The sequence below is a fragment of the Dryas octopetala genome, chromosome 7 (assembly GCF_963921425.1).
Source record: "Dryas octopetala chromosome 7, drDryOcto1.1, whole genome shotgun sequence".
Classification (NCBI taxonomy): Eukaryota; Viridiplantae; Streptophyta; class Magnoliopsida; order Rosales; family Rosaceae; genus Dryas; species Dryas octopetala.
The window spans coordinates 6,521,297-6,534,015 of record NC_141372.1 but is presented as its reverse complement, the minus strand read 5'-3'; the positions used below and the strand labels follow the sequence as shown (position 1 = coordinate 6,534,015).

Here is a 12,719-nt window from a genome sequence, read left to right as displayed (position 1 = left end):
GCTCGTCAAACGCTCTCCTGACCATTTAGTCTCCTAAAAACATCACGTTTTCCCCCAAATTCGAATATAAATCTCTCATTTGTGTTCAACGAGCGAGAAAGAAATGATGAGTTTGTGGACCCGTGTCAGGGGTTAGGTGGACCTGTGTCACTCATTTGGCGGGAAATGAGCGACACGGGTCCACCTAACCCCTGACACAGGCCTACAAACTTTCTCTCTCTATTATTATTAAATTGTGGGCCCGTATCGCTCATTTGGCGGGAAATGTTTGCTGAGATAGCGCCACGTCGCCAATTAATCCCGGTCAGAAAAAGCCAAGCTGTCATTTAACTGATCTCTCAACGAATCAATGGACATAAATTCATTTTTCAATTTAGATAATAGATCGGGTGTATATTTGAAATATTTTAAAGTTCATGGACCTCTTTGAAATAGTTTATATAGTTACGTGTCTAAATTGAATTTATGCCTTAATTATATATATATATTTCTTTTAACAAATTACATTAATTATATTTGTCCAACATCGAAAGCAATGAACCAAGAGGAGGAATGTTATGGGGAAGAGACTGACGATCGACAATTCAATGGACCCCTTATTCCTTTTGTTTAAGTTCAATTATTTGGGACCAAATGCTACTTCTCTCTTTATGAAATGATGTAGTACTCATGCACTGATTAAAACAACTGGGTCCATGTGTCAAGCTAATTATTTGGGTTCATTGTTTCAAGCCTAGGTTCATTATTAATTTGCGTTAAGGCAGTACGTACTATACCAATCATTCATGCCGGTCTTGAAAGTAGGCAAATGAGATTGATTATCTCCCGTTTCTAAATGTTTAGGGCTTTTTACTATTGTAGATCGTTATATATTATATGATTTTTGTGAATATTTATGAAAAATTAAATAAAATCACATAAATGTACATTCATACTATTTTTATGACTCACCTCAATTCCGAGGCAAGCCTATAATCTCCAGGCCGGCCCTACAACCATACCCATGCATGCATCATTTGGGGGTTCAACTGTTTGAGTAAATAATTAAATTGTAAATTATAAAGGTATAAATCTGATAGTAGTAAATGATTATCATTTCAATATAACTTCTAAATATAAAAATGTTTAACTCTTAAACCCTAAAACGCAATCATTTTGAATATAAACACAAAATTAGCACAAAAAGATCAACAGATCGAGGTGGGTTGCTCAGCAAACTTTTGTATTCAAATAAAATCACGGTAATCACCGTAACAAGAAAGAATTGTGGTGGCTTAACACATCATTTATAAACGGCTGGTCGTTTCTTGAAGTTGCGTAAACGACAAAAACTGGCCTGGTAATAGCAAGACACACTACTGACGTTTGGTCTACGTAATTCAACCCAAAGTCGGTCAAACCCCATCAGCAAAAAGGGCTCAATTGTTAGGGCCCACCAACTTAGCTTAGTTGAAGGCCCAGTTACAATTTCCAATCCAAACAACAACCCAACCCAATGATGGCCCGACCAGCACAATTATTTTCTTCCTGTTGACCCAAACTTGTTAGCACTTTGCTGCCTGTGGCTTTTTTTTTTTTTTAAAATAGTTTTTGCCATAGTATCTTGAAAAAAAACAAAAAAAATCTCTATCACAGTATGTATAAATTTTATGCGATCGTAAGTCAAAGTCACGTGTGATGAGAGAGACTGTCACAATACATATATACACAACCTAGTTCGTCCTCTCTTAAACAAATTTGGGGCAGCGTTGGCATGATATAAGGTTTATTTTTATATTGTAATTCCAAAATGATAGAAATTAAGATGGTTATTCCCTCAGTTGTCTAAATTTGAATTCTTTTAGTGAAGAGAAGAAAATGAAGAAGTTTCTGGACTTGACCCAACATGTTTGTTTTGGTCTACTCCCTTTTTCTTTGCTCAGTAACATGTTTTCTTAGGTCAAAGCCTCAAAACACAGACCTAGCAATTAATTATTATTTCCTGACACTGAGTTCATCCCTTTATTTTCTCTGCATTTGTATGTACAATTTTCTTTTTTCACTTAATTTAATTCTTTGGTCCCTTTCACAAGAAGAATATAAAAATTACAATGAAGGTATGGCCTTAATTATGTTTTAAAGAATTTTTTTCAATTACATTTTGTTTCATATATGAGATCTTATGTGCATAATAAAACATAGACAGATTTAAATTTGAGATATCTTCAATAAAAATACAATTAAATCAATAACTAATTAGTTAATAACAAAACTTAACTAGTTCATGCTACAAGACCCATGTCAAAAGTCAAACAATGTCAAATAGATGAGTGAGATCCCCAACTAATTTCACAGAATGAGAGGAAGTTCTTTACAACAACACAAGTTTGTACTTGACAAAATCTATATTGTTTCCCTCTTGCACTTGTGTCTTCGAATGGAAAATATTCCTTTATTTGTATTAGAAACTCAAGAGTCTTGAACATATGCCTTTATATGACTTTCAAAAATTAGCAAAAAATAAAAAGAATTATCCCAAAACAAAAAAAAGGGCAAAAACAAATGGTAGGGATACAGGGATGAGTTGGTCTTGTTGTACTTGTAGCAATGCCTATGATTCCATGAGCTCATCTTTCTAGCCCTCAAGAAGACACAATGGAGCATGCAAAACTTTTCTTTTCTTTACATTGATTCTCAAACGGTCAATTTTAACTTATTTTCACTAAAAAGTTATCTTTAATGCGTTTGTAGCAAGGATGTGTCCTGTGTGAAGTCTTTAAAGAGGCTGTACATAATGGCTAATATCAACAATGAATGTTTTGAAGCTTCAAAAGCTACCTTGCAATTTCCTCCAAAAGCCCATTTCATTTTGTTTGTCCCACTAACTCTCTTTTTGTATATTTAGAGGTACACTTTGTTTACTAGTTTAAGTGTTTAACTAAATATGATACTAGATTACTTGAAGAGATGTATATCTATAAATTATAGAAATTATAAACAAGATTGAAGATTGTATGTGCAGGCAAGGTTGTTGGGATATTTGGGAATGTGGGATTACCCATTTGGATGAGTCTTGGACTACTTTTATTTTGAACTATATTAAGTATTGTATCCCCATTAACTTTATGAATTTTTGAGGTCATTAGTATCTCATAGTTTCATGAACAAACGTTGCCTTAGGCCAGCCACCATTAGAGATTCGTGTAGTGTTAAGCCACAAATAAAAGAATCTAAAAAGTGCAAGGGAAGAATCAAAATGATCCAAATTTAGGGATTCATTAATAAATAAGGAGAAGTATAAGCACTGCATTTGAAATAATGGGCCCATTAGCAAAAAGAAACGGCATATCTGATTAGCTACTTAAATATCATAATGAATTTAATGTGATAATCAATTGGCTTCTTTGCCACTAGTCTATCTTTGAGATACGAATTTTATTGCGTAAATGATGAATTTTTCAACTTTTGCGCTGTTAGTTTATCTTTTACACAAAATATGTTAGTTTTCATAAATAATGAAACCAAAATTTAAAAGATAATGTTTTATAAATTAATAACATTTTTCTCAACTTAAATAACATTTTTACATTAAGTTGTAGATTAATACATGTGATTTATACTTGATTGTAAATATCTGATCCTAAGATGAGGGTAATGGATGATGAAGACTTTTGTTGTCAACTAAAAAACCGAAAATTGCAAATTACTCCACCGCTATGCAAAATTACAAATGCATAACAATGGCCATAACAATGATAAGCAAATATGGCAACACGAAAGGGCATTTCAGTCATTCAAACAGAAACTCTTGCGCCAACTCAGTGGCCTTTAGCTGAAAATTTGACAGGATTCGAGGGCTGAATAAGTAAATCCAATGGGCAAAGCCATTATGATATCTGCAACAGCAACTCAATCCACCAACAGTCCAACACCATCAGAAAAATTCTGAGTCCCCAGAAAAGAGAAAAAATATATATATATATATATATATATATAAAAGAAGAGAAAAGAATACAACTACTATAATAAAGCTCAAAAACAAAAAAAACATTTTGGGTTTGAAGGTATCTCCATCCATCTTTCCCTTTCCTTATACAGTTATACATCATAAAAAAATTATATATATGTATTTATTTTTCTCTGTATTTGTTGTGTTTGCTAAAAATCAGAGGTTTCTGCTTCTGTTCCTCCACATCTTTTCTCTTCCTCTTCTTTCTCTTACTGCACATTCCTTTTGTATCATGTACTTCCATATTTTGTAACCAAAGTTTATTGCTTTTCTCTTCTGGGTTTGGTAGATATGCTTTTAGAGCTGAAGAGAAGCAGAACAAGTTGTTACCTCAGAATCTGACATTATTATTCACTATTGGGTGAGGTATTGTATTTGGCAGCATGTCTCAGACCAACTGGGAAGCTGATAAAATGTAAGTTTCTTTTGCAGATTGTTAGTTTTCTCTCTTTCTGTCTCAGTTCCATATCTGCGTTTCTGTTTTTTCTCATTTTGTGGCCTCCTGTTGCTGTTTCCTGTTCGATTTGGGCTCTGGGTTTTGTTATTTTTTTGAAGCTTTTTGGATTCAAGTTTTGTTCTTTATCTTGTTTTCTCATGTTTTATAAGCTTATACCCGTTTCTATATTCTAGGGTTTTTCTGCCGATGGTTTTGAATTTGGGAAATTGTTAATTTTGGTGACTGTTTTTCTTCACTTTTTACTCTACAATTTGGGTTTTTGGTATATCTGAACTGAGCCTTGTCTAATTACGTCACTTCTGTTCACAAGGCTCTCTTTGATTTCTATTCTTCATCGTAACATTTGGGTTTTTTTGTGCCCAAAATGTTGTCTTTAACTGTTATTCTCTGTGAAGTTCGATTTTTTCCCCTTCTAATCAACGTGACAGATAACATCTGTTTCTGCAATGTTAACTAACAGGTTAGATGTGTATATCCATGATTATTTAGTGAAGAGAGACTTAAAAGCTTCCGCTCAAGCTTTCCAAGCTGAAGGAAAAGTATCCTCTGATCCTGTTGGTAAGCATATTCAAAGATTATGAAATGAGGGGTAGAATGACCTTTGATTGATGGAATTTATCTTTTATGAATATTTTCGGGAAATGTGTTTACAGCTATTGATGCACCGGGAGGTTTTCTATTTGAATGGTGGTCGGTTTTCTGGGATATATTTATTGCTAGGACTAATGAGAAGCATTCAGAGGTTGCTGCATCCTACATTGAGGTTAGTTTGAGATTGTTTTATTGCCTATGACGTTGATATATTACTGCAGGCCATCTGTAAATAACAATGAGAGTTCTTAAGAGAGAAAGAAATTAAGAAAGGGTGATTTTTGTGTATTTGATAGTTCCTATATGGACAGTGGAATGAAAATCAGAAACTTTACGAGGGTATCCCTTATAGTTCTTAATTATGAACAAGTGTGGTGCCTATTGGAAGCTCATGACATGTTGTGAGTGCAGACCCAGTTGATTAAAGCAAGGGAGCAGCAGCAGCAGCAACAACAACAACAACAGCAACAACAACAGCAACAATCCCAGCAACCCCAACACTCACAACAACAGCAGCAACAACAACAGCACATGCAAATGCAGCAGCTCATGTTGCAAAGGCATGCTCAGCAGCAGCAACAGCAACAACAGCAGCAGCAGCAGCAGCAGCAACAACAGCAGCAACAACAGCAGCAGCCACAGCAGCAACAGCAACCGCCACAGCCACAGCAGAGAAGAGATGGGGGCCATCTCCTAAATGGAACTACAAATGGGCTTGTTGGGAATGATCCTCCCATGCGACAAAATCCCGGAACAGCAAATGCTTTGGCTACAAAGATGTATGAGGAAAGATTAAAACTTCCTCTTCAGAGAGATTCTTTGGATGATGCATCTATGAAGGTAGGTGAATTATCCCTTTTTTTTAATAGAATGACTTAACAGTTTTCTGACCATATTAGGAACAATCTACAGCAAAGATTTGGTGAGAATGTGGGCCCGCTTTTGGATCAAAATCATGCTTCAATATTAAAGTCAGCTGCAACTGGCCAGCCTTCAGGGTGATTTTCTCTGATATTTGAACTCTTTCCCCTGTTTATGTACTTATTGAGCCTCAGGGTACAGTGTGAAATGATATTGTTTGTGCTTAGCATTTATCTTCTATTTCACTAAATGCACAGAAAACAGTTTAATATTTTTTATCTTAAATTTTGGATAGCTACCTGATTTTACTTATAGACTTTACAGCAAAGTGCGACCTTCATTTTTCTTGGAAAACTATAAGATGCTGTTTCAAACTCAAGTTGTGCCTGCATAACTGCTCATTGATTCAGGGTTTTAGATCTGCAAGCTGTTATTTAATTCTGTTATCAACATTAAATATACAAACAGTGAACTCCTTATTTTCAGGCAAGTTTTGCATGGTACAGCTGGTGGGATGACTCAACAAGTCCAAGCTCGAAATCAGCAATTGCCAGGGTCTACACCGGTATGCTCCTTTTTATTTGGTGTCATCTTATTATTTGTTTTCGTAATCCTTTCTTCGGTTCTGACTTGTGTATGGAATCAGGACATAAAGACTGAAATTAATTCAGTATTGAATCCCAGAGCTGGATGTCCTGAGGGATCATTGATAGGAATTCCTGGTATATTGTTCAGTCCTTTTCATGTTTGATTGATTATGGTCACTCTTTTGAAATATCATTAGCAGATAATGATCCACTGTGTTTTTTAGTTTTATGGTATCTTTATATTGGAAACCGGAAATACTAAAAGATAATTTAGGAATTAGTATCTGCAAAGAGTTTAATTGAAAAAATAAATTAATTGTGAAGATTTTTTTAGGTATTGCATAAAGATGCTTGTAGCTTACATTTAAGTTTCTTTGTTTCAGGATCTAATCAGGGTGGTAACAATTTGACTTTAAAAGGATGGCCCCTCACAGTAAGTTTTTAATGGCTGGATAAGTATTTAGTTTCGTAGCCTTTGTTAGAAAAAATTGTAATGTCTGTTTGGATCATTTTTTGTTTCTGATCCTGTATTAACACAATGATATCAAATGTGTTGAATGCATCAAAGTGATGCTCTCTTCTAAATTTGAAAACTTTATTGATCATTTGATATCCATCTCTGAAGTTCAGAATCTCAAAGTGACTGATGTTCTTGTCTAAAGTTGAAATCCTTATTCTTCGTTTTATATGCATCTTCGAAGCTGAGATTCTCATTTATTAATTCTGCACGTTTAAATCTTTTGCTCCTTGTTAGGGCCTGGATCAGCTTCGCTCTGGGCTTCTTCAGCAACAAAAACCTTTTATACAAGCTCCCCAGCCATTTCATCAGCTTCAGATGTTGACACCACAACACCAGCAACTTATGCTTGCCCAGCAAAATTTGACATCGCCATCTGCCAGTGATGATAGTAGAAGACTTAGAATGCTATTGAATAATAATAATCGAAATATGGGTCTTGTGAAGGATGGCCTTTCAAATTCGGTTGGTGATGTGGTTCCGAATGTAGGATCACCACTTCAAGCTGCTGGCCCTATGTTGCCTCGTGGAGATACAGAGATGCTGATTAAGGTGCTCTTATCTCTGTCTATTTCCTTCTGCTTGTAGTTGTTATATTGGAGGTGTTTCCCCCCTCTGTGCTTCTACATGTTATCAAACAATTCATGCTCCTTTGGCTTCTGAGAGTGTCTGTTTATTTGTAGTTAAAAATGGCTCAACTACAGCAGCAACAAAACAGTAATCCACAACAGCAGCAGCAGCTTCAGCAGCATGCTCTTTCTGCTCAGCAGTCACAAAGTGCAAATCATAATCCTCATCAGCAAGATAAAATGGGGGGTGCTGGCAGCATCACTATGGATGGTAGCATGTCGAACTCTTTCCGAGGAAATGATCAGGTCTGTCCTTTTGTGGTTATTTCTTATGCACTTTTTCTTGGCTAACTCGTGATCCTAACACCCCATACTTATTGAGGGTTTCTTTTTTGGGGCGGGGGGGAAGTGCTAAGTTTAATTTATATTGTTGTAGAGAAGGTTCCTAACATAGTTTTTTCAATGCATTTTAAGGTTTCAAAAAACCAGACTGGGAGAAAGAGGAAGCAGCCAGTTTCATCTTCAGGTCCTGCGAATAGCACAGGAACAGCAAACACAGCTGGACCTTCCCCAAGTTCAGCCCCTTCAACCCCCTCGACTCACACACCTGGAGATGTAATCTCAATGCCTGCCTTGCCCCATAGTGGTAGCTCCTCCAAGCCTATGATGATGTTTGGCGCAGATGGTACTGGTACTCTTACATCACCATCAAATCAGTTGGTGAGTGACTGCTTCATCTTCTTGTTTAAGAAGGAATTAGCAATTCCTTGCATGTATTCTCATTGGAATTCCATTTTGGCAGTGGGATGATAAAGATCTTGAATTGCAGGCTGATATGGATCGATTTGTAGAGGATGGATCTCTTGACGATAATGTCGAGTCTTTTTTATCTCATGATGATGCAGACCCTAGAGATGCTGTTGGTCGATGTATGGATGTCAGCAAAGGTTCTGTAGATGCCATTTTTATGAATGAATACTCTGTTAGATATTCCTGAATGTAGTATGTGCCAGACAGTTTTCTTGATTGTGATGCAATTATTTTTCTTTTCGAAATTGAATTTGGCTTTAGGGTTCACCTTTACCGAAGTAAACTCTGTTAGAGCAAGTGGAAGCAAGGTTACTAGTTGTCACTTCTCATCGGATGGAAAATTTATTGCTAGTGGTGGCCATGATAAAAAGGTGAGTGAATGAATGTCTAATTGCTAAAACTGATGTGGGGAGAATTCTGTTGCTACATATTGACTAATTGATTCTTCTGGAACATAAATGCTAAATTTCTTGTTTAATTTACTTCCCAAAAGTAATAAGTTATATTTTTCTTGGTGCTCCTTTAACTTATGTAGAATCTGCTTGATATATGTATGATGCAGGCTGTATTGTGGTACACAGATAATTTAACGACAAAAACTACGCTTGAAGAACATTCATCTTTGATAACTGATGTTCGTTTCAGTCCAAGCATGCCACGTCTTGCTACATCTTCATTCGACAAAACTGTCAGGGTCTGGGATGCTGACAATGTTAGTGGAAAATTCTTCTGTCCTACCCATCATATTGTGCTTAGCTTATACTTTGCTGATAACATTTTGTTTCTGAATTTGAAGACTTGGTTTGAGTAATCAAACTAAGCATACTTCTAGATAGTTCTCTGTCATATATCCGGTATTCTTGCCATTATAGTTGATCTGCATGCTGGCATAATCCTTTTAAAGTTTTTTGGCTGGGGTGCTGAAGTAAATATCTTTTTGTATCTTTTCACTGTGACATGTAATGAATGTGCTGTAAGAAAACTTCATTTTTGTCGTAAATCTGCAGCCTAGTTATTCACTTCGTACCTTTATGGGACATTCTGCCTCTGTTATGTCGTTAGATTTCCACCCAAATAAAGATGACCTTATCTGTTCTTGTGATTCGGATGGTGAGATACGCTACTGGAGTGTTAACAATGGCAGCTGCACGAGAGTGTCCAAGGTAAGAATTATGTGTATTGGGGTGCCGAAGTTGAGTGGGATGGGGTAGTGCTGGTTCTCAGATTGTTCAAAGTTTGGTAAATTCTAATATGTTGGAACGTATTAGGGTGGTACGGCACAGATGAGATTTCAACCCCGTCTTGGAAGATATCTTGCTGCAGTAGCCGAAAATGTTGTATCTATACTTGATGTGGAGACACAGGCTTGCCGGCATTCATTACAGGTCTGTTTAACACTTTGTTTCATCATAACATTCTGTTTCATCATTGTGAGTTAAATTGATTTAATTGATCATGTAATGCTATGTTGTTACATATGATTCTTTCTTGAGTTCTATATGCAACAATGATTCCATTTCCACAGAAAACACATGGGATCCTGCATGAGTCCTGCAATCATTATTTTAGCGTCATTACAAGTGCCTGTCTGTATGAGATGCTTGTTTCATGGGGAAACAGTGATGCTTGTAGGATTAAATACTTCAGTAACTTAGTACTAGCATATGTATCTGTTGTATTTAAAACTGATAGTTGTGGTTTGATGTTCCTCTGCAAATTCTTGAACTATTTCTTTCTGGTATCCTAATATTTTTATGTATATTCTCAACTGTATTACTTGGAATGTGGGTTTGAATGTAGGGGCATACTAAGCCTATCCATTCTGTGTGCTGGGATCCTTCTGGTGAGTTCCTTGCATCTGTCAGTGAGGACTCTGTCAGAGTTTGGACGCTCGGATCAGGAAGTGAAGGGGAATGTGTTCATGAGTTGAGCTGTAATGGCAATAAATTCCAATCATGTGTTTTCCATCCTACATATACTTCACTGCTGGTCATTGGCTGTTATCAGGCAAGTCAATTGTGCATTATTGTGCAGAATCCCTTTTGTTTTATGTATTGTTGGTTCCGTTTTTAGTTGGAGACTGATAATATTTGTTGGTTTACCACTATTCACTTAAGTTAGGAAGTGTGCCTACAATTATTTTTTATTCTATCACTCCCCTCACATGTAGGCCTCTTTCTCACCATAGAGCCCAACTTGTGGAATCCAATTTACTTTGGGTGGTTGTAATTTCATGGATTTGAACTTGAATCTATTGTTCTTGGACCATGATAAAATTTGTTTGGTTCACCACATTCCCAAAAATATAAGCTGTGAGGATTTGTGCCAACAATTAGTTTCTATTCTTAGAGAGACGCAATGGCTTATGAAACCTGGTTTTTGCAATAGTTTTTAATGGTCAATTCCCACATAGCTTGCTTGGATTTGACATTGTCTATAAGTTGTATGAGGTGGCGTACAGTTTAGAAAGGAGATTCTCTCCCAAGCCAGAATGGGAAGATATGAGATATGGGTTGCATTTGAGTTTTAGAAACTAGCCAATTTTGAACCCCTCATCGGAAAATTGTGTGAATATTAGGGTTGCATTACCATATTTCTTGGATGTTGGGTGCCTGGGTGGTATCAGTTGTGAGAGTGGTTGGAAAAGTTTTCAAATCGCTTTTTCCTGTATGTTTTTAGTCTTGCTTCTATTTTTGTTTTTGTTTTCCTGTTTGGATTTGTAAATTTTATTATATGGCTGGGGAGGGGGAATGACCCTTGTGGGTTGGTTCCAATTTAACCTGTTTCACTGCCAGAAAATGATCCTTTACTGATGGTTATTTTGCTTCCCGGGTTTCATATTTGATTTTAATCTGGGGACAATAACTGCAGTCTTTGGAGCTATGGAACATGACAGAAAACAAGACAATGACTCTGTCAGCACATGAAGGTCTTATTGCTGCTTTGGCTGTGTCAACTGTTACGGGTTTGGTTGCTTCGGCTAGTCACGATAAGTTTGTCAAGCTCTGGAAGTGAAATGATTATTACTCTGATTAACTGGCACTTCTCCAATTAGGATTAGGTTTGTACTGGTCTTGGTCCAATGCTCGAAGTTTGTATTTTGGTTGCTCGATTGATCATTGTCTTTTTTGCTTTTTCGGATCTTGAACTTCGGCTCCATATGACCCCTCGAAACTGACCTTGTAATATTATTGTTGTTGTTGTTGTATGCATGTTACTGTAATAGTAAACTTGGAGATGTATGCTCATCCTTCATGGACCTCTTGTAACGCTTCAAACAGTTATAGAAATTTTATGCTTCCATTCTCATTGGGTTTCATATTGGTTCAAGTCATATGATTTACATCTTTCTAATTAAGATTTGGGCAACAATCTCCATAATTTCATGCTGCTGACTATTTGAGATCATAATTGTTGTCATCTAATTCCATTTCAGCAGTTGTGTTGATAATAAATTGATGCTGTTATTGCTTTTCATTGCTGCATAAAAACCAATCAAATCAAAGACAACAACTGAAGAAATCTAAAAACATGGAAAAAAAAAAAAAGGAATTTAATGTTTAACATGGAAGTTGAAGCAGAGAGTGGGAGAAGATGATGTTTGCTGGGTTTGGAAAGACTTCAGTGGACGACATTCATGATTCATTTCTTGCCATTGATCAATTTCTTCTGATACATGCTGCTTGTTGCTTCTAATAGTGAACAGTGAAGAATGATAGGTGTATTTTTTTTTGTTTTCTGAAAATTAATAAAGTCTACCATCTTTGGTTTTTTATCAAACCGTTTCGGAGGAAGGTGGATTTGCGGTCAGGGTTTCGGGTTTAGGGTAAATACTATTTACCACTGGAGTTACAAGCCCCATAAGTCTACTGTCTTTGTGGTTTAATTTGAATGATTCCAATTGATGAATAGATTGGATGCCACTAATCTGTGAAAACTAGAACATGTTTGGATGTTAGCTTGTGTTCAAACTCTGCTTGGCTGAACAGAATTCTAATATGTTTGGCAGCGAATCATCTATTCTGAATTTTCTAGCTTACATTCTTGTGTAAGGTGATAGATATATGTGGTTTTCTACTTTTCTAGTTAACATCGGATTATGTAATCATTGTGTTCTTGTTATTTTCCGACATTATATAATAATTGATATTCTAATTAAAGCTTCCATCTCTCCCTATCGTGTTCAAACGTAAACGCTTAGAAATTGGGTGTATTTAGTTTTATATCATTGTCACTTCAACAAGTGTGCAATATAAATAAAACCCTCTTACAAAGAAGCAATTCATCAGAAACACAAAGGAAGTGTCAAAGACTTAAAAGTCGAGATACAGTATTGATC

At 36.1% G+C, this 12,719-nt stretch overlaps 1 protein-coding gene across 4 annotated transcripts; it reads left to right on the top strand.

The window, feature by feature from the left end:
* Window positions 1-3,893: 3,893 nt before the first annotated feature.
* On the top strand, window positions 3,894-11,687 carry LOC147279059 (transcriptional corepressor LEUNIG-like). Of its 4 annotated transcripts, none has more exons than XM_086249726.1 (19): window positions 3,894-4,043; window positions 4,278-4,403; window positions 4,906-5,003; window positions 5,099-5,208; window positions 5,448-5,815; window positions 5,936-6,034; window positions 6,384-6,462; window positions 6,544-6,619; window positions 6,868-6,917; window positions 7,239-7,553; window positions 7,685-7,876; window positions 8,045-8,290; window positions 8,373-8,517; window positions 8,642-8,751; window positions 8,943-9,092; window positions 9,388-9,543; window positions 9,649-9,765; window positions 10,181-10,387; window positions 11,252-11,687. In XM_086249726.1, the coding sequence occupies exons 2-19, from the start codon at window positions 4,372-4,374 to the stop codon at window positions 11,393-11,395; spliced, it is 2,694 nt and encodes an 897-aa protein (XP_086105852.1). In that variant the 5' UTR covers window positions 3,894-4,043; window positions 4,278-4,371; the 3' UTR covers window positions 11,396-11,687. The 4 variants fall into 4 exon arrangements, with proteins under 4 accessions (XP_086105852.1, XP_086105850.1, XP_086105851.1 ...); XM_086249724.1 differs by having other exon boundaries at window positions 5,448-5,876; window positions 5,949-6,034; window positions 8,060-8,290; XM_086249725.1 differs by having other exon boundaries at window positions 5,448-5,876; window positions 5,949-6,034; window positions 8,400-8,517.
* The last annotated feature ends 1,032 nt before the right edge of the window (window positions 11,688-12,719 follow it).

Coding starts and splice junctions, on each gene's coding strand:
- LOC147279059 (XM_086249723.1), top strand. CDS start 4,372: ATGTCTCAGACCAACTGGGAAGCTGATAAAAT. Junction 5,877..5,948: donor TGGATGATGCATCTATGAAG/GTAGGTGAATTA, acceptor AACAATCTACAG/CAAAGATTTGGTGAGAATGT. Junction 6,918..7,238: donor TAAAAGGATGGCCCCTCACA/GTAAGTTTTTAA, acceptor GCTCCTTGTTAG/GGCCTGGATCAGCTTCGCTC.